This window comes from Salvelinus fontinalis, chromosome 20 (assembly GCF_029448725.1).
Source record: "Salvelinus fontinalis isolate EN_2023a chromosome 20, ASM2944872v1, whole genome shotgun sequence".
Lineage (NCBI taxonomy): Eukaryota > Metazoa > Chordata > Actinopteri > Salmoniformes > Salmonidae > Salvelinus > Salvelinus fontinalis.
Window position 1 is genome coordinate 26611016 of NC_074684.1, and position 20007 is coordinate 26631022.

A 20007-nucleotide genomic window follows, 5' to 3' on the forward strand; every position below is an offset into this window, starting at 1 on the left:
ACCTAGTTGTACTGTACCCACCACCCAAAAGCTACACATAGCTGTACTGTACCCACCACCTAAAAGCATCACCTAGCTGTACTGTACCCACCACCTAAAAACATCACCTAGCTGTACTGTACCCACCACCTAAAAGCTACACCTAGCTGTACTGTACCCGCCACCTAAAAGCTACAACTAGCTGTACTGTACCCGCCACCTAAAAGCTACAACTAGCTGTACTGTACCCGCCACCTTAAAGCTACACCTAGCTGTACTGTACCCACCACCTTAAAGCTACACCTAGCTGTACTGTACCCACCACCTTAAAGCTACATCTAGCTGTACTATACCCACCACCTAAAAGCATCACCTAGCTGTACTGTACCCACCACATGAAAGCATCACCTAGCTGTACTGTACCCACCACCTAAAAGCATCACCTAGCTGTACTATACCCACCACCTAAAAGCATCACCTAGCTGTACTGTACCCACCACCTAAAAGCTACACATAGCTGTACTGTACCTACCACCTAAAAGCTACACATAACTATACTGTACCTACCACCTAAAAGCATCACCTAGCTGTACTGTACCCACCACCTAAAGCTACACCTAGCTGTACTGTACCCACCACCTAAAAGCATCACCTAGCTGCACTGTACCCACCACCTAAAAGCATCACCTAGCTGTACTGTACCTACCACCTAAAAGCTACACATAGCTGTACTGTACCTACCACCTAAAAGCATCACCTAGCTGTACTGTACCCACCACCTAAAGCTACACCTAGCTGTACTGTACCCACCACCTAAAAGCTACAGCTAGCTGTACTGTACCCACCACCTTAAAGCTACACCTAGTTGTACTGTACCCACCACCTAAAAGCAACACCTAGCTGTACTGTACCTACCACCTTAAAGCATCCCCTAGCTGTACTATACCCACCACCTAAAAGCATCACCTAGCTGTACTGTACCCACCACCTAAAAGCATCACCTAGCTGTACTGTACCTACCACCTAAAAGCAACACCTAGCTGTACTGTACCTACCACCTAAAAGCAACACCTAGCTGTACTGTACCCACCACCTAAAAGCATCACCTAGCTGTACTGTACCCACCACCTAAAAGCATCACCTAGCTGTACTGTACCCACCACCTAAAAGCTACACATAGCTGTACTGTACCTACCACCTAAAAGCATCACCTAGCTGTACTGTACCCACCACCTAAAGCTACACCTAGCTGTACTGTACCCACCACCTAAAAGCTACACATAGCTGCACTGTACCTACCACCTAAAAGCATCACCTAGCTGTACTGTACCCACCACCTAAAAGCATCACCTAGCTGTACTGTACCCACAACCTAAAAGCCACACTTAGCTGTACTGTACCCACCACCTAAAAGCAACACCTAGCTGTACTGTACCCACCACCTAAAAGCAACACCTAGCTGTACTGTACCCACCACCTAAAAGCATCACCTAGCTGTACTGTACCCACCACCTAAAAGCATCACCTAGCTGTACTGTACCCACCACCTAAAAGCTACACATAGCTGTACTGTACCTACCACCTAAAAGCATCACCTAGCTGTACTGTACCCACCACCTAAAGCTACACCTAGCTGTACTGTACCCACCACCTAAAAGCTACACATAGCTGTACTGTACCCACCACCTAAAAACATCACCTAGCTGTACTGTACCCACCACCTAAAAGCTACACCTAGCTGTACTGTACCCGCCACCTTAAAGCTACAACTAGCTGTACTGTACCCGCCACCTAAAAGCTACACCTAGCTGTACTGTACCCACCACCTAAAAGCTACACCTAGCTGTACTGTACCCACCACCTAAAAGCATCACCTAGCTGTACTGTACCCACCACCTAATAGCTACACATAGCTGTACTGTACCCACCACCTAAAAACATCACCTAGCTGTACTGTACCCACCACCTAAAAGCTACACCTAGCTGTACTGTACCCACCACCTTAAAGCTACAACTAGCTGTACTGTACCCGCCACCTAAAAGCTACACCTAGCTGTACTGTACATACCACCTAAAAGCTACACCTAGCTGTACTGTACCCACCAACTTAAAGCTACACCTAGTTGTACTGTACCCACCACCTAAAAGCAACACCTAGCTGTACTGTACCTACCACCTTAAAGCATCCCCTAGCTGTACTATACCCACCACCTAAAAGCATCACCTAGCTGTACTGTACCCACCACCTAAAAGCATCACCTAGCTGTACTGTACCCACCACCTAAAAGCAACACCTAGCTGTACTGTACCTACCACCTAAAAGCAACACCTAGCTGTACTGTACCCACCACCTAAAAGCATCACCTAGCTGTACTGTACCCACCACCTAAAAGCATCACCTAGCTGTACTGTACCCACCACCTAAAAGCTACACATAGCTGTACTGTACCTACCACCTAAAAGCATCACCTAGCTGTACTGTACCCACCACCTAAAGCTACACCTAGCTGTACTGTACCCACCACCTAAAAGCTACACATAGCTGCACTGTACCTACCACCTAAAAGCATCACCTAGCTGTACTGTACCCACCACCTAAAAGCATCACCTAGCTGTACTGTACCCACAACCTAAAAGCCACACTTAGCTGTACTGTACCCACCACCTAAAAGCAACACCTAGCTGTACTGTACCCACCACCTAAAAGCAACACCTAGCTGTACTGTCCCCACCACCTAAAAGCATCACCTAGCTGTACTGTCCCCACCACCTAAAAGCATCACATAGCTGTACTGTACCCACCACCTAAAGCTACACCTAGCTGTACTGTACCCACCACCTAAAGCTACACCTAGCTGTACTGTACCCACCACCTAAAAGCTACACATAGCTGCACTGTACCTACCACCTAAAAGCATCACCTAGCTGTACTGTACCCACCACCTAAAAGCATCACCTAGCTGTACTGTACCCACAACCTAAAAGCCACACTTAGCTGTACTGTACCCACCACCTAAAAGCAACACCTAGCTGTACTGTACCCACCACCTAAAAGCAACACCTAGCTGTACTGTACCCACCACCTAAAAGCATCACCTAGCTGTACTGTACCCACCACCTAAAAGCATCACCTAGCTGTACTGTACCCACCACCTAAAAGCTACACATAGCTGTACTGTACCCACCACCTAAAAACATCACCTAGCTGTACTGTACCCACCACCTAAAAGCTACACCTAGCTGTACTGTACCCGCCACCTTAAAGCTACAACTAGCTGTACTGTACCCGCCACCTAAAAGCTACACCTAGCTGTACTGTACCCACCACCTAAAAGCTACACCTAGCTGTACTGTACCCACCACCTTAAAGCAACACCTAGTTGTACTGTACCCACCACCTAATAGCAACACCTAGTTGTACTGTACCCACCACCTAAAAGCAACACCTAGCTGTACTGTACCTACCACCTTAAAGCATCCCCTAGCTGTACTGTACCCACCACCTTAAAGCATCACCTAGCTGTACTGTACCCACCACCCAAAAGCTACACCTAGCTGTACTGTACCCACCACCTAAAAGCATCACCTATCTGTACTGTACCCACCACCTAAAAGCATCACCTAGCTGTACTGTACCCACCACCTAAAAGCAACACCTAGCTGTACTGTACCCACCACCTAAAAGCAACACCTAGCTGTACTGTACCCACCACCTAAAAGCAACACCTAGATTTACTGTACCCACCACCTAAAAGCATCACCTAGCTGTACTGTACCCACCACCTAAAAGCATCACCTAGCTGTACTGTACCCACCAGCTAAAAGCTACACATAGCTGTACTGTACCTACCACCTAAAAGCAACACTTAGCTGTACTGTACCCACCACCTAAAAGCAACACCTAGCTGTACTGTACCCACCACCTAAAAGCAACACCTAGCTGTACTGTACCCGCCACCTAAAAGCTACACCTAGCTGTACTGTACCCACCACCTAAAAGCTACACCTAGCTGTACTGTACCCACAACCTTAAAGCTACACCTAGTTGTACTGTACCCACCACCTAAAAGCAACACCTAGCTGTACTGTACCTACCACCTTAAAGCATCTCCTAGCTGTACTATACCCACCACCTAAAAGCATCACCGAGCTGTACTGTACCCACCACCTAAAAGCATCACCTAGCTGTACTGTACCTACCACCTAAAAGCAACACCTAGCTGTACTGTACCCACCACCTAAAAGCATCACCTAGCTGTACTGTACCCACCACCTAAAAGCTACACCTAGCTGTACTGTACCCACCACCTAAAAGCAACACCTAGCTGTACTGTACCCACCACCTAATAGCAACACCTAGCTGTCCTGTACCCACCACCTAAAAGCTACACATAGCTGTACTGTACCCACCACCTAAAAACATCACCTAGCTGTACTGTACCCACCACCTAAAAGCTACACCTAGCTGTACTGTACCCACCACCTTAAAGCTACAACTAGCTGTACTGTACCCGCCACCTAAAAGCTACACCTAGCTGTACTGTACCCACCACCTAAAAGCTACACCTAGCTGTACTGTACCCACCACCTTAAAGCTACACCTAGTTGTACTGTACCCACCACCTAAAAGCAACACCTAGCTGTACTGTACCTACCACCTTAAAGCATCCCCTAGCTGTACTATACCCACCACCTAAAAGCATCAACTAGCTGTACTGTACCCACCACCTAAAAGCATCACCTAGCTGTACTGTACCTACCACCTAAAAGCAACACCTAGCTGTACTGTACCTACCACCTAAAAGCAACACCTAGCTGTACTGTACCCACCACCTAAAAGCATCACCTAGCTGTACTGTACCCACCACCTAAAAGCATCACCTAGCTGTACTGTACCCACCACCTAAAAGTTACACATAGCTGTACTGTACCTACCACCTAAAAGCATCACCTAGCTGTACTGTACCCACCACCTAAAGCTACACCTAGCTGTACTGTACCCACCACCTAAAAGCTACACATAACTGCACTGTACCTACCACCTAAAAGCATCACCTAGCTGTACTGTACCCACCACCTAAAAGCATCACCTAGCTGTACTGTACCCACCACCTAAAAGCATCACCTAGCTGTACTGTACCCACAACCTAAAAGCCACACTTAGCTGTACTGTACCCACCACCTAAAAGCAACACCTAGCTGTACTGTACCCACCACCTAAAAGCAACACCTAGCTGTACTGTACCCACCACCTAAAAGCATCACCTAGCTGTACTGTACCCACCACCTAAAAGCATCACCTAGCTGTACTGTATCCACCACCTAAAAGCTACACATAGCTGTACTGTACCTACCACCTAAAAGCATCACCTAGCTGTACTGTACCCACCACCTAAAGCTACACCTAGCTGTACTGTACCCACCACCTAAAAGCTACACATAGCTGCACTGTACCTACCACCTAAAAGCATCACCTAGCTGTACTGTACCCACCACCTAAAAGCATCACCTAGCTGTACTGTACCCACAACCTAAAAGCCACACTTAGCTGTACTGTACCCACCACCTAAAAGCAACACCTAGCTGTACTGTACCCACCACCTTAAAGCTACACCTAGTTGTACTGTACCCACCACCTAAAAGCAACACCTAGTTGTACTGTACCCACCACCTAAAAGCAACACCTAGCTGTACTGTACCCACCACCTAATAGCAACACCTAGCTGTCCTGTACCCACCACCTAAAAGCAACACCTAACTGTACTGTACCCACCACCTAAAAGCATCACCTAGCTGTACTGTACCCACCACCTAAAAGCAACACCTAGCTGTACTGTACCTACCACCTAAAAGCATCACCTAGCTGTACTGTACCCACCACCTAAAAGCATCACCTAGCTGTACTGTACCCACCACCTAAAAGCATCACCTAGCTGTACTGTACCCACCACCTAAAAGCATCACCTAGCTGTACTGTACCCACCACCCAAAAGCTACACATAGCTGTACTGTACCCACCACCTAAAAGCATCACCTAGCTGCACTGTAACTACCACCTAAAAGCATCACCTAGCTGTACTGTACCCACCACCTAAAAGCATCACCTAGCTGTACTGTACCCGCCACCTAAAAGCTACACCTAGCTGTACTGTACCCACCACCTAAAAGCTACACCTAGCTGTACTGTACCCACCACCTTAAAGCTACACCTAGTTGTACTGTACCCACCACCTAAAAGCGACACCTAGCTGTACTGTACCCACCACCTAAAAGCAACACCTAGCTGTACTGTACCCACCACCTAAAAGCAACACCTAGCTGTACTGCACCTACAACCTAAAAGCAACACCTAGTTGTACTGTACCCACCACCTAAAAGCAACACCTAGTTGTACTGTACCCACCACCTAATAGCAACACCTAGCTGTCCTGTACCCACCACCTAAAAGCAACACCTAGCTGTACTGTACCCACCACCTAAAAGCATCACCTAGCTGTACTGTACCCACCACCTAAAAGCAACACCTAGCTGTACTGTACCTACCACCTAAAAGCATCACCTAGCTGTACTGTACCCACCACCTAAAAGCTACACCTAGCTGTACTGTACCCACCACCTAAAAGCAACACCTAGCTGTACTGTACCCACCACCTAATAGCAACACCTAGCTGTCCTGTACCCACCACCTAAAAGCTACACATAGCTGTACTGTACCCACCACCTAAAAACATCACCTAGCTGTACTGTACCCACCACCTAAAAGCTACACCTAGCTGTACTGTACCCACCACCTTAAAGCTACAACTAGCTGTACTGTACCCGCCACCTAAAAGCTACACCTAGCTGTACTGTACCCGCCACCTAAAAGCTACACCTAGCTGTACTGTACCCACCACCTTAAAGCTACACCTAGTTGTACTGTACCCACCACCTAAAAGCAACACCTAGCTGTACTGTACCTACCACCTTAAAGCATCCCCTAGCTGTACTATACCCACCACCTAAAAGCATCAACTAGCTGTACTGTACCCACCACCTAAAAGCATCACCTAGCTGTACTGTACCTACCACCTAAAAGCAACACCTAGCTGTACTGTACCTACCACCTAAAAGCAACACCTAGCTGTACTGTACCCACCACCTAAAAGCATCACCTAGCTGTACTGTACCCACCACCTAAAAGCATCACCTAGCTGTACTGTACCCACCACCTAAAAGTTACACATAGCTGTACTGTACCTACCACCTAAAAGCATCACCTAGCTGTACTGTACCCACCACCTAAAGCTACACCTAGCTGTACTGTATCCACCACCTAAAAGCTACACATAACTGCACTGTACCTACCACCTAAAAGCATCACCTAGCTGTACTGTACCCACCACCTAAAAGCATCACCTAGCTGTACTGTACCCACCACCTAAAAGCATCACCTAGCTGTACTGTACCCACAACCTAAAAGCCACACTTAGCTGTACTGTACCCACCACCTAAAAGCAACACCTAGCTGTACTGTACCCACCACCTAAAAGCAACACCTAGCTGTACTGTACCCACCACCTAAAAGCATCACCTAGCTGTACTGTACCCACCACCTAAAAGCATCACCTAGCTGTACTGTATCCACCACCTAAAAGCTACACATAGCTGTACTGTACCTACCACCTAAAAGCATCACCTAGCTGTACTGTACCCACCACCTAAAGCTACACCTAGCTGTACTGTACCCACCACCTAAAAGCTACACATAGCTGCACTGTACCTACCACCTAAAAGCATCACCTAGCTGTACTGTACCCACCACCTAAAAGCATCACCTAGCTGTACTGTACCCACAACCTAAAAGCCACACTTAGCTGTACTGTACCCACCACCTAAAAGCAACACCTAGCTGTACTGTACCCACCACCTTAAAGCTACACCTAGTTGTACTGTACCCACCACCTAAAAGCAACACCTAGTTGTACTGTACCCACCACCTAAAAGCAACACCTAGCTGTACTGTACCCACCACCTAATAGCAACACCTAGCTGTCCTGTACCCACCACCTAAAAGCAACACCTAACTGTACTGTACCCACCACCTAAAAGCATCACCTAGCTGTACTGTACCTACCACCTAAAAGCATCACCTAGCTGTACTGTACCCACCACCTAAAAGCATCACCTAGCTGTACTGTACCCACCACCTAAAAGCATCACCTAGCTGTACTGTACCCACCACCTAAAAGCATCACCTAGCTGTACTGTACCCACCACCCAAAAGCTACACATAGCTGTACTGTACCCACCACCTAAAAGCATCACCTAGCTGCACTGTAACTACCACCTAAAAGCATCACCTAGCTGTACTGTACCCACCACCTAAAAGCATCACCTAGCTGTACTGTACCCGCCACCTAAAAGCTACACCTAGCTGTACTGTACCCACCACCTAAAAGCTACACCTAGCTGTACTGTACCCACCACCTTAAAGCTACACCTAGTTGTACTGTACCCACCACCTAAAAGCGACACCTAGCTGTACTGTACCCACCACCTAAAAGCAACACCTAGCTGTACTGTACCCACCACCTAAAAGCAACACCTAGCTGTACTGCACCTACAACCTAAAAGCAACACCTAGTTGTACTGTACCCACCACCTAAAAGCAACACCTAGTTGTACTGTACCCACCACCTAATAGCAACACCTAGCTGTCCTGTACCCACCACCTAAAAGCAACACCTAGCTGTACTGTACCCACCACCTAAAAGCATCACCTAGCTGTACTGTACCCACCACCTAAAAGCAACACCTAGCTGTACTGTACCTACCACCTAAAAGCATCACCTAGCTGTACTGTACCCACCACCTAAAAGCATCACCTAGCTGTACTGTACCCACCACCTAAAAGCATCACCTAGCTGTACTGTACCCACCACCCAAAAGCTACACATAGCTGTACTGTACCCACCACCTAAAAGCATCACCTAGCTGTACTGTACCCACCACCTAAAAACATCACCTAGCTGTACTGTACCCACCACCTAAAAGCTACACCTAGCTGTACTGTACCCGCCACCTAAAAGCTACAACTAGCTGTACTGTACCCGCCACCTAAAAGCTACAACTAGCTGTACTGTACCCGCCACCTTAAAGCTACACCTAGCTGTACTGTACCCACCACCTTAAAGCTACACCTAGCTGTACTGTACCCACCACCTTAAAGCTACATCTAGCTGTACTATACCCACCACCTAAAAGCATCACCTAGCTGTACTGTACCCACCACATGAAAGCATCACCTAGCTGTACTGTACCCACCACCTAAAAGCATCACCTAGCTGTACTATACCCACCACCTAAAAGCATCACCTAGCTGTACTGTACCCACCACCTAAAAGCTACACATAGCTGTACTGTACCTACCACCTAAAAGCTACACATAACTATACTGTACCTACCACCTAAAAGCATCACCTAGCTGTACTGTACCCACCACCTAAAGCTACACCTAGCTGTACTGTACCCACCACCTAAAAGCATCACCTAGCTGCACTGTACCCACCACCTAAAAGCATCACCTAGCTGTACTGTACCTACCACCTAAAAGCTACACATAGCTGTACTGTACCTACCACCTAAAAGCATCACCTAGCTGTACTGTACCCACCACCTAAAGCTACACCTAGCTGTACTGTACCCACCACCTAAAAGCTACACATAGCTGCACTGTACCTACCACCTAAAAGCATCACCTAGCTGTACTGTACCTACCACCTAAAAGCTACACATAGCTGTACTGTACATACCACCTAAAAGCATCACCTAGCTGTCCTGTACCCACCACCTAAAAGCAACACATAGCTGTACTGTACCCACCACCTAAAAGCATCACCTAGCTGTACTGTACCCACCACCTAAAAGCATCACCTAGCTGTACTGTACCCACCACCTAAAAGCATCACCTAGCTGTACTGTACCCACCACCTAAAGCATCACCTAGCTGTACTGTTCCCACCACCTAAAGCTACACCTAGCTCTACTGTACCTACCACCTAAAAGCATCACCTAGCTCTACTGTACCCACCACCTAAAAGCATCACCTAGCTGTACTGTACCCACCACCTAAAGCATCACCTAGCTGTACTGTTCCCACCACCTAAAGCTACACCTAGCTCTACTGTACCTACCACCTAAAAGCATCACCTAGCTGTACTGTACCTACCACCTAAAAGCATCACCTAGCTTTACTGTACCCACCACCTAAAAGCATCACCTAGCTCTACTGTACCCACCACCTAAAAGCATCACCTAGCTGTACTGTACCCACCACCTAAAGCATCACCTAGCTGTACTGTTCCCACCACCTAAAGCTACACCTAGCTCTACTGTACCTACCACCTAAAAGCATCACCTAGCTGTACTGTACCTACCACCTAAAAGCATCACCTAGCTCTACTGTACCTACCACCTAAAAGCATCACCTAGCTGTACTGTACCTACCACCTAAAAGCATCACCTAGCTCTACTGTACCTACCACCTAAAAGCAACACCTAGCTGTACTGTACCTACCACCTAAAAGCATCACCTAGCTGTACTGTACCTACCACCTAAAAGCATCACCTAGCTCTACTGTACCCACCACCTAAAGCATCACCTGAATATCATCTGCTTAGGTTAAACAGACGCTGAAAACTCAACCCAACAAGTATTCAGAATCTCTTCACTTACTTGCCAGTTTTAACAATAGAAAGATAATTACTGATATTTTTATGCGTTTAACCTAAATGGTACTATTACCTTTACTAAAAAAACGTTAAGAGACACTTCTTCTTATGTCCCCAACTAGCCTACACAGAACAAATGAATCATCACTGTCCCTCAAGAGGAGAGAAAAAGAGGCATAGTGTTGTCCAGGTGATTTCTTCATAACAATAACAATTCATTACGGTGAGTCCTGAAGGGGTGCCATACACACAGCTGCAATATTGGAGTACTTATAACTGTATGCATAATTAATCAAAGGGAGAAGGCAAAGGAAGTAATTTCATTGGGAGGATAAAGAATTCTCATTGATGTGGTACATTACATCTATCCATACGGTCATGTAAGTGGCTCCTTTCCTAATTCAAATGTTTGCTGCTTATCTGCATTACATCTCAGAGAACAATGTTTCAATAGGTAATATACAACAGGTTTTAATCTGACCAGAATGAAAATAAAACTTGTAGGCTACTTTGTCAGAATTTTAAAACTTTTTAAGTAAAACATGTCACTACTAGAAGCCACTGCATCAGTGCATCTGCAGACCAAGACAAAACAACAATCCTCCTTTGACTGAGCAAGCCATTAAGTAAAGGTAAAAGCCACTGAGACAGATACAGGGAGAAAGGTGGGGGGGTAGAGAAGTACATTCTGTTCACTCTCTCCGCAGACAGAGTCGTGCCTAAGTGCATTTCCAATTAGTTCTGGAGATGAGAAACCGTCTGTCATTAGATAGCAAAGGGAATCCTGGCCAAAAACTACAGATAAGAGAGAGGGTTTCCGTCTGTGGTTTTCATGGATATTGGAATACATGGAGTAGTGAAGATGCAATTCAACCAATATATAATGTGCACGAGGAAAGAAAGCAGATAGGAGGTTGAGAAAGAGAGAGAGGGGGGTTGAGAGAGAGAGAGAGAGAGAGAGAGAGAGAGAGAGAGAGTAGCTGAGAGAGAGCTGAAGAGTGAGGGGGTTGAGAGAGATGGAAAGTGAGGGGGTTGAGGGAGAGAGAGAGAGAGAGAGAGAGAGAGAGAGAGAGAGAGAGAGAGAGAGAGAGAGAGAGAGAGAGAGAGAGAGAGAGAGAGAGAGAGAGAGATGGTGAGTGAGGGGGTTGAGAGAGGGGGTTGAGAGATGGAGAGTGAGGGGGTTGAGAGAGAGAGATGGAGAGTGAGAGGGTTGAGAGAGAGAGAGAGATGGAGAGTGAGGGGGTTGAGAGAGAGAGAGAGAGAGAGATGGAGAGTGAGGGGGTTGAGAGAGAGAGAGAGATGGAGAGTGAGGGGGTTGAGAGAGATTAAGATATGTACCGTACCTCTGGACTCTTGCGGTTCTGGAGGATCTGTTTGTCCGTGTCCTTGTTTGCAAAGAAGCGAGTGCATCCTCTGTTCAAATACTGCAACATAGACAAGAATCAGTAAACAGCAGCAGATTTCATGGATCAATATACCGCAGTATGACAGTTTTAACAATACCTAAAACATCTATTGAATATCCCATCAACACTGGTCCAGGATGGTTTAACATGATCGTCAACACATCAGACACCATGCATGACCAGTTGCAATATGGCAAATTTGATGACTTTCGAAAGTCAAAGCAAAGTACTATATCCACATCACTGTCTCTGTGTGGACTCTAACACTGATTTTTTCTTTCTTGAGGATTCACCATTGTTCACAGCAAAGAATTTATATTTGGCACATAATACTTTTCTCCCTCTCTGTAATTGCTTTTGTGCGACTTTTAATGACTTCTCAGTAGCCTGCTCTCTTCCTGCCTGTCACTAGAGATACGGCCTGATGATGAGCGCGACGACAACTTCCCAGGTGGGTAGGAGAGAAAAACAAAACAGAACCCAGTGGCTTATCTTGTTTGTACGAGAGGAGTATTCTCAGCTGAAACGGAACAAAGGTTTTCATTACAGAGATAGGCCTTTGGGAGGATTCTGTATCTCTCTCCCTCCCTCCCCACCTAATTTTTTGTTTCCAGATCAGCAGAAAAAAAGTTAAAAACGGATGAGACCATTAGAGGAAGGTAGCTCGGTCAGGCAGAAGTGCCCTGCTTACTGCCCTGAAGAATGGCTTCACTGGACAGATAGAAATAAGAGGTAATGCACGGCCACACAGTACACACATTTATGAAAATATGAGAGGGGAGATGTAGCCTACCGCTGAAATGATATTCATGTCAGCATTGACGTTTGACTTAGTTAATCCTATCTTTTCACTGCAACTTCCTTCCCGTCTAGCTGCTCAAACCCATTTTCAATTCGGGATCCATTAGATGCAAATCTGTACTGGGTGTGAAAGAGAAGACACTTGATTTATATGGGTGCTGTTGTTAATTCTATATTCTAATCTGCACCTCTAGCAAGATGTGCCTGAGCCCTTGTAAAATGTCTGCCGAGAGCCAGGATCTCCAAAGGTCAATAGTAATGTCCAAGTGGAATTGGATATCAGCAGAAAAGTCACTGCCATTAGACAAATTGATTGATGCATGGTTATCTCCATTACAGTGGACGATATTGCTGTCAAGGACTGGAGTCAAAGCACCTCATCTTCCTGAGGCTGAGCGGGACCAGACACTGAAAGGGACTGAGGCTAAGCGGGACCAGAAACTGAAAGGGACCGAGGCTGAGCGGGACCAGAAACTGAAAGGGACCGAGGCCGAGCGGGACCAGACACTGAAAGGGACCGAGGCCGAGCGGGACCAGACACTGAAAGGGACCGAGGCCGAGCGGGACCAGACACTGAAAGGGACCGAGGCCGAGCGGGACCAGAAACTGAAAGAGACCGAGGCTGAGCGGGACCGGAAACTGAAAGAGACCGAGGCTGAGCGGGACCGGAAACTGAAAGAGACCGAGGCTGAGCGGGACCGGAAACTGAAAGAGGCCGAGGCTGAGCGGGACCGGAAACTGAAAGAGGCCGAGGCTGAGCGGGACCGGAAACTGAAAGAGGCCGAGGCTGAGCGGGACCGGAAACTGAAAGAGACCGAGGCTGAGCGGGACTGGAAACTGAAAGGGACCAGCCACTGAAAGGGACTGAGGCAGAGCGGAACCAGACACTGAAAGAGACCGAGGCTGAGCGGGACCAGAAACTGAAAGAGACCGAGGATGAGCGGGACCCGAAACTGAAAGGGACTGAGGCTGAGCGGGACCAGAAACTGAAAGGGAACAGAGGCTGAGCGGGACCATAGAATGAAAGGGACCATAGGCTGAAAGGGACCGAGGCTGAGCGGGACCAGACAGGGAAGTTTAAAAGAGGGACTCAATAGTGGACACAGCAGGAGGAGAGTTTTTACATATTAGCTAAAAACCTGCCAGCTAACTATAACAGAAGGGGCTTGCCTTAAAGTACAATGAGATGGATAGTTTTATTTGTGAAGTTGATGCCAAGAAAATAGGCTGTCTAAACGATGGCTGAGTGTGCCATCTAGTGGTCTCCGAGCCACATTAACAATTCATGCAAATGTCTATCATGACTTGACATTTTTATAGCAGCATTTTATCTTAAGCTGAAACACCAAAAAGTGTGAGCCTCCTTAATAATTAATGATGCACTGCGATAATCAGAGGAACTTCTCTGCCCCGCGTTGCACTGAGTGACTGCATAGGACAGCGCAGTGTCCTTAGAATGACGAGACAAGTTTATACTTTTTTCGACAGACGAACCGAGCCGAGCAATACAGCGCCAGCCTGGTTACGTATCCACTCTGGAGGGACAAGACACAGGGAACAAGGCTGGCCGTAGGCCCCACTCACCCTGAAGGCGTCTGGTGATTCCAGGTGGAACTTGGTCCTGATATCCTCGGAGGCTCCAGCACACAGCCGGTAGAAGATGTGGTAGTTCCTCTCCTCCTGGCTCTGCTGGCAGATCCTGGATTTCTCCAGCAGGTAGTGGGACACGAAGCCTCCCACCACAGTATTCTAAGTGACACAACAACACATGTTCAATTAGCATCAGAACTGGGTTCAAATATTACTTGAAATCATTTTAAATATTTAAAAATGCAGTCTGGGCTCTTAAGCAATCATAAATTTGTAAAATATCTTATACAATTTTTCCCCAATTTTTTTTAAGGACATGAAATGGATGACATATTACTCAAAAGTACTGGCTGAAATTACACAAAAGCTCTAGAGTCTAGAGCATCACTTTAAGCTGGGCTTTATTAGGCTTGCCTGGTACAATGGAACCAACACAAGTCACAAAACTAATCTCCACCCATCTGGCACTCGAGGCAAGCCAAAGGAGACAAAGTATTTTAAAGAATTGTCAAATCACTATTTCGGTGTTGTTGTCTGATGATTTCATTGATAGTGAATTATTGTACAGTGGTGCTGCTGCACCTTTTCGTTGAAGTGGATCTCTACAAACTTCCCAAAGCGACTACTGTTGTTATTCCTGACAGTTTTAGCGTTTCCAAAAGCTTCTAGCAGGGGATTGGCTGTGGGATTGATGAAGAAGAAAAGCAATTAAAACACAAATCCATACTGTGTGGTATTCGGTCATGCTGTTGGGAAGTGAAATTAATATTTACCTTCAACTATTCTCTCATCAATATCTTGACCAGTTCCATAGGATGTTGTCAAGTATCTAACGCGCAGAAAGAAATCAGAGTTAAAAGGGAAGTTCAAAGTTTTACATATGGCCTCTGTTGTTGTAGTTGACCCCACAAACAATTTTTATTTTATATTTTGTTTTGTTAGAGGTTGACACATTTTGCTGAGTCATCAAAATGTGTCTACCAATTTTCTCTGTAATGAAACAAAATACACATATATATATACACAGTTGAAGTCAGAAGTCTACATACACTTAGGTTTGAGTCATTAAAACTAGTTTTTCAACCACTTGTTCTGTTCTTGTTAACAAACTATAGTTTTGGCAAGTCGGTTAGGACATCTCCTTTGTGCATGACACAAGTCATTTTGCCTACAATTGTTTACAGACAGATTATTTCACTGTATTTCAATTCCAATGGGTCAGAAGTTTACATAAACTAAGTTGACTGTGCCTTTAAACAGCTTGGAAAATTCCAGAAAATGTCATGGCTTTAGAAGCTTCTGATAAATGATGCCAATTAGCCCGAGTCAATTGGAGGTGTACCTGTGGATGTATTTCAAGGCCTACCTTCAAACTCAGTGCCTCTGTTTGACATCATGGGAAAATCTAAAGAAATCAGCCAAGACCTCAGAAAGAGTTGTAGACCAGTAAAACGAGTCCTATATCGACATAACCTGAAAGGTCGCTCAGCAAAGAAGAAGCTACTGCTCCAAAACCGCCATAAAAAACTACTACGGTTTGCAACTGCACATGGGGATTTTTGGAGAATTGTCCTCTGGTCTGATGAAACAAAAATAGAACTGTTTGGCCATAATGACCATCATTATGTTTGGAGGAAAAAGGGGGAGGCTTGCAAGCCGAAGAACACCATCCCAACCGTGAATCACGGGGGTGGCAGCATCATGTTGTGGAGGTGCTTTGCTGCAGGAGGGACTGGTGCACTTCACAAAATAGATGGCATCATGAGGATGTTAAATGATGTGGATATATTGAAGCAACAGCTCAAGACATCAGTCAGGAAGTTAAAGCTTGGTCGCAAATGGGTCTTCCAAATGGACAATGACCCCAATAATAATTCCAAAGCTGTGGCCATCACAAAGCCCTGACCTCAATCCTATAGAACATTTGTGGGCAGAACTGAAAAAGCGTGTGCGAGTAAGGAGGCCTACAAACCTGACTCAATTACACCAGCTCTGTCAGGAGGAATGGGCCAAAAATGCACCCAACTTATTGTGGGAAGCTTGTGGAAGGCTATCTGAAATGGTTGACCCAAGTTAAACCATTTAAAGGCAATGCTGCCAAATACTAATTGAGTGTATGTAAACTTCTGACCCACTGGGAATGTGATGAAAGAAATAAAAGCTGAAATAAATCATTTCTCTACTATTATCCTGACATTTCACATTCTTAAAATAAAGTGGTGATCCTAACTGACCATAGTGAAAATAAGTCTACAGGTAAATATTTGTGAGCTTCCCCTTTAAATGTGAATACTCTCAGAATATACACTGCTCAAAAAAATAAAGGGAACACTAAAATAACACATGCTAGATCTGAATGAATGAAATATTCTTATTAAATACTTTTTTCTTTACATAGTTGAATATGCTGACAACAAAATCACACAAAAATGATCAATGGAAATCAAATTTATCAACCCATGGAGGTCTGGATTTGGAGTCACACTCAAAATTAAAGTGGAAAACCACACTACAGGCTGATCCAACTTTGATGTAATGTCCTTAAAACAAGTCACAATGAGGCTCAGTAGTGTGTGAGGCCTCCATGTGCCTGTATGACCTCCCTACAACGCCTGGGCATGCTCCTGATGAGGTGGCGGATGGTCTCCTGAGGGATCTCCTCCCAGACCTGGACTAAAGCATCCGCCAACTTCTGGACAGTCTGTGGTGCAGTGTGGCGTTGGTGGATGGAGCGAGACATGATGTCCCAGATGTGCTCAATTGGATTCAGGTCTGGGGAACGGGCGGGCCAGTCCATAGCATCAATTCCTTCCTCTTGCAGGAACTGCTGACACACTCCAGCCACATGAGGTCTAGCATTGTCTTGCATTAGGAGGAACCCGGGGCCAACCGCACCAGCATATGGTCTCACAAGGGGTCTGAGGATCTCATCTCGGTACCTAATGGCAGTCAGGCTACCTCTGGCGAGCACATGGAGGGCTGTGCGGCCCCCCAAAGAAATGCCACCCCACACCATGACTGACCCACCGCCAAACCGGTCATGCTGGAGGATGTTGCAGGCAGCAGAACGTTCTCCACGGCGTCTCCAGACTGTGTCACGTCTGTCACATGTGCGTGTGAACCTGCTTTCATCTGTGAAGAGCACAGGGCGCCAGTGGCGAATTTGCCAATCTTGGTGTTCTCTGGCAAATGCCAAACGTCCTGCACGGTGTCGGGCTGTAAGCACAACCCCCACCTGTGGACGTCGGGCCCTCATACCACCCTCATGGAGTCTGTTTCTGACCATTTGAGCAGACACATGCACATTTGTGGCCTGCTGGAGGTCATTTTGCAGGGCTCTGGCAGTGCTCCTCCTGCTCTTCCTTGCACAAAGGCGGAGGTAGCGGTCCTGCTGCTGGGTTGTTGCCCTCCTACGGCCTCCTCCACGTCTCCTGATGTACTGGCCTGTCTCCTGGTAGCGCCTCCATGCTCTGGACACTACGCAGACAGACACAGCAAACCTTCTTGCCACAGCTCGCATTGATGTGCCATCCTGGATGAGCTGCACTACCTGAGCCACTTGTGTGGGTTGTAGACTCAGTCTCATGCTACCACTAGAGTGAAAGCACCGCCAGCATTCAAAAGTGACCAAAACATCAGCCAGGAAGCATAGGAACTGAGAAGTGGTCTGTGGTCACCACCTGCAGAACCACTCCTTTATTGGGGGTGTCTTGCTAATTGCCTATAATTTCCACCTTTTGTCTATTCCATTTGCACAACAGCATGTGAAATTTATTGTCAATCAGTGCTGCTTCCTAAGTGGCCAGTTTGATTTCACAGAAGTGTGATTGACTTGGAGTTACATTGTGTTGTTTAAGTGTTCCCTTTATTTTTTTGAGCCGTGTGCTTACTTTACATGAACCATTAGAAACAGCCTGCCAGATCAGACGGGGTCTGTGTCCTAATCCTTATATAGTGTACTACTTTTGACTAGCTCGGGTAAAAAATTAAATAATGCACTACATAAGGATTAGGGTGCCATTTGGGACACATCCTGTGTGTTGACGATTCACAGGGAATGTCATGACTTTACCGGAGGACAAACTTGGTGTTTTCAGTCTTCCCGGCACCAGACTCCCCGGACACGATGATGGACTGGCTTATCTTCAGCACCCTCATGTCCCTGTAGGCCTTGTCAGCTGACACACAGACACAGACATCCAGACAGTTGTTTACAGTTTGTTACCCCTCTGCTTTTCCTCAGTGATACAACATGTATCTCAATGGGATCATAAATTAAGCCTATGGTTGCATTAGACATGCAAACTGTACAATGAACGCTCCTTGTACTTCTAAATCACATGCTAGATGACAGTATTCATTGTTTACCCTTTACCTCAGTGACATACAACTTCTCTGAATGAGATCCTCAAGATGATGTTTGCATTAGCAAAGTCACACTGCACAATGAATGCTCACTGTTAATAGGCAGGGTTGGGTAGGTTACTTTCTAAATGTAATCCGTTACAGTTACTAGTTACCTGTCCAAAATTATAAAGACATAGCTTGGACTGTAGCCTACAAAAGTCCATTCCTGCGATCCATCAAACACATTTGGTGTGTCGTCATAGGGGTCTCTGACCTCTGGTCACACTCGCTCAGGTGGAACACATTTGTGCCTTTTTTCAATGCCGATTTGAATGTCATTGAGAAAACAGAGAAGTGTCAAAGATTTTTTTGTAAACATCCTTTCTGAATGTAAAAGTAATCGTCGAAGTTATCTACTTTTTCAAAAGCATTTGTAATCTGATTACAATATTTTTGCTGGTAACATAACGGATTACAGTTAGTTTTTTTTGTAATCCCTTACCTGTAACGGCTCAGATTACATGTAATCCGTTACTCCCCAACCCTGTTAATAGGTAGCTAAATCACACTGGTAAGCAAAGACTGAGAATACTGTGAAAATGACTATAGACTGCCCTCTGGTGGACAGATGTGAAAACGTAACACATTGTCAGCCCAAAAGTGTCAGGGACTTTGTGTCTAAGTCCCAAATGGCACCCTATTCCCTACATAGCACACTACTTTTGACCTATATAGTGCCCATAGAGCTCCGATCAAAAGTAATGCACTATACGGGAATAGGGTGCCATTTGGAATCTTCCTTCCCAGTTCTCACCAATAGCGTAGACGTGGGGCGGAAGGGTGCCCAGGGACCTCCCATGGTACTGTTTAATGGTCTCTGGAATATAGAGCTTTGGGATGTCATAGTAGGGGTTCACTGCTATCAGGATATTAGCTACAAACGTCTGGGAGAAAAACAAAGACAAGTCAGAAATACTCTAGTACACATATAGGAATCTGTTTTTAGCAAGATGCTGTACTAGCGTACACTTGTGTTGATATGACACCCAGTTTTTTCTCAGTGACCTAAGAAAACACTTGAATCCCATCACTGCTAAAAGGAATTGTCACTTCATAGGACAAAGCAGGCAGTTTCTCACTGCAACCACTAGATGCCACCTGTTGGAAAACG

At 46.1% G+C, this 20007-nt stretch overlaps 1 protein-coding gene across 6 annotated transcripts in view; it reads right to left on the reverse strand.

Annotated features, from left to right (window-relative positions):
* The window catches only part of LOC129817598 (unconventional myosin-VI-like), a 129747-nt gene that overhangs the window by 77284 nt on the left and 32456 nt on the right, over positions 1-20007 (reverse strand). For all 6 annotated transcript variants that reach the window (XM_055873017.1, XM_055873018.1, XM_055873014.1 and 3 more), the window contains exons 5-10: positions 19651-19780; positions 18562-18667; positions 15263-15318; positions 15072-15169; positions 14484-14648; positions 12036-12116 (exon numbers count right to left, since the gene is read on the reverse strand). In XM_055873017.1, the coding sequence (XP_055728992.1) occupies positions 12036-12116; positions 14484-14648; positions 15072-15169; positions 15263-15318; positions 18562-18667; positions 19651-19780 (636 nt within the window). The remainder of the gene's footprint in view (positions 1-12035; positions 12117-14483; positions 14649-15071; positions 15170-15262; positions 15319-18561; positions 18668-19650; positions 19781-20007) is intronic.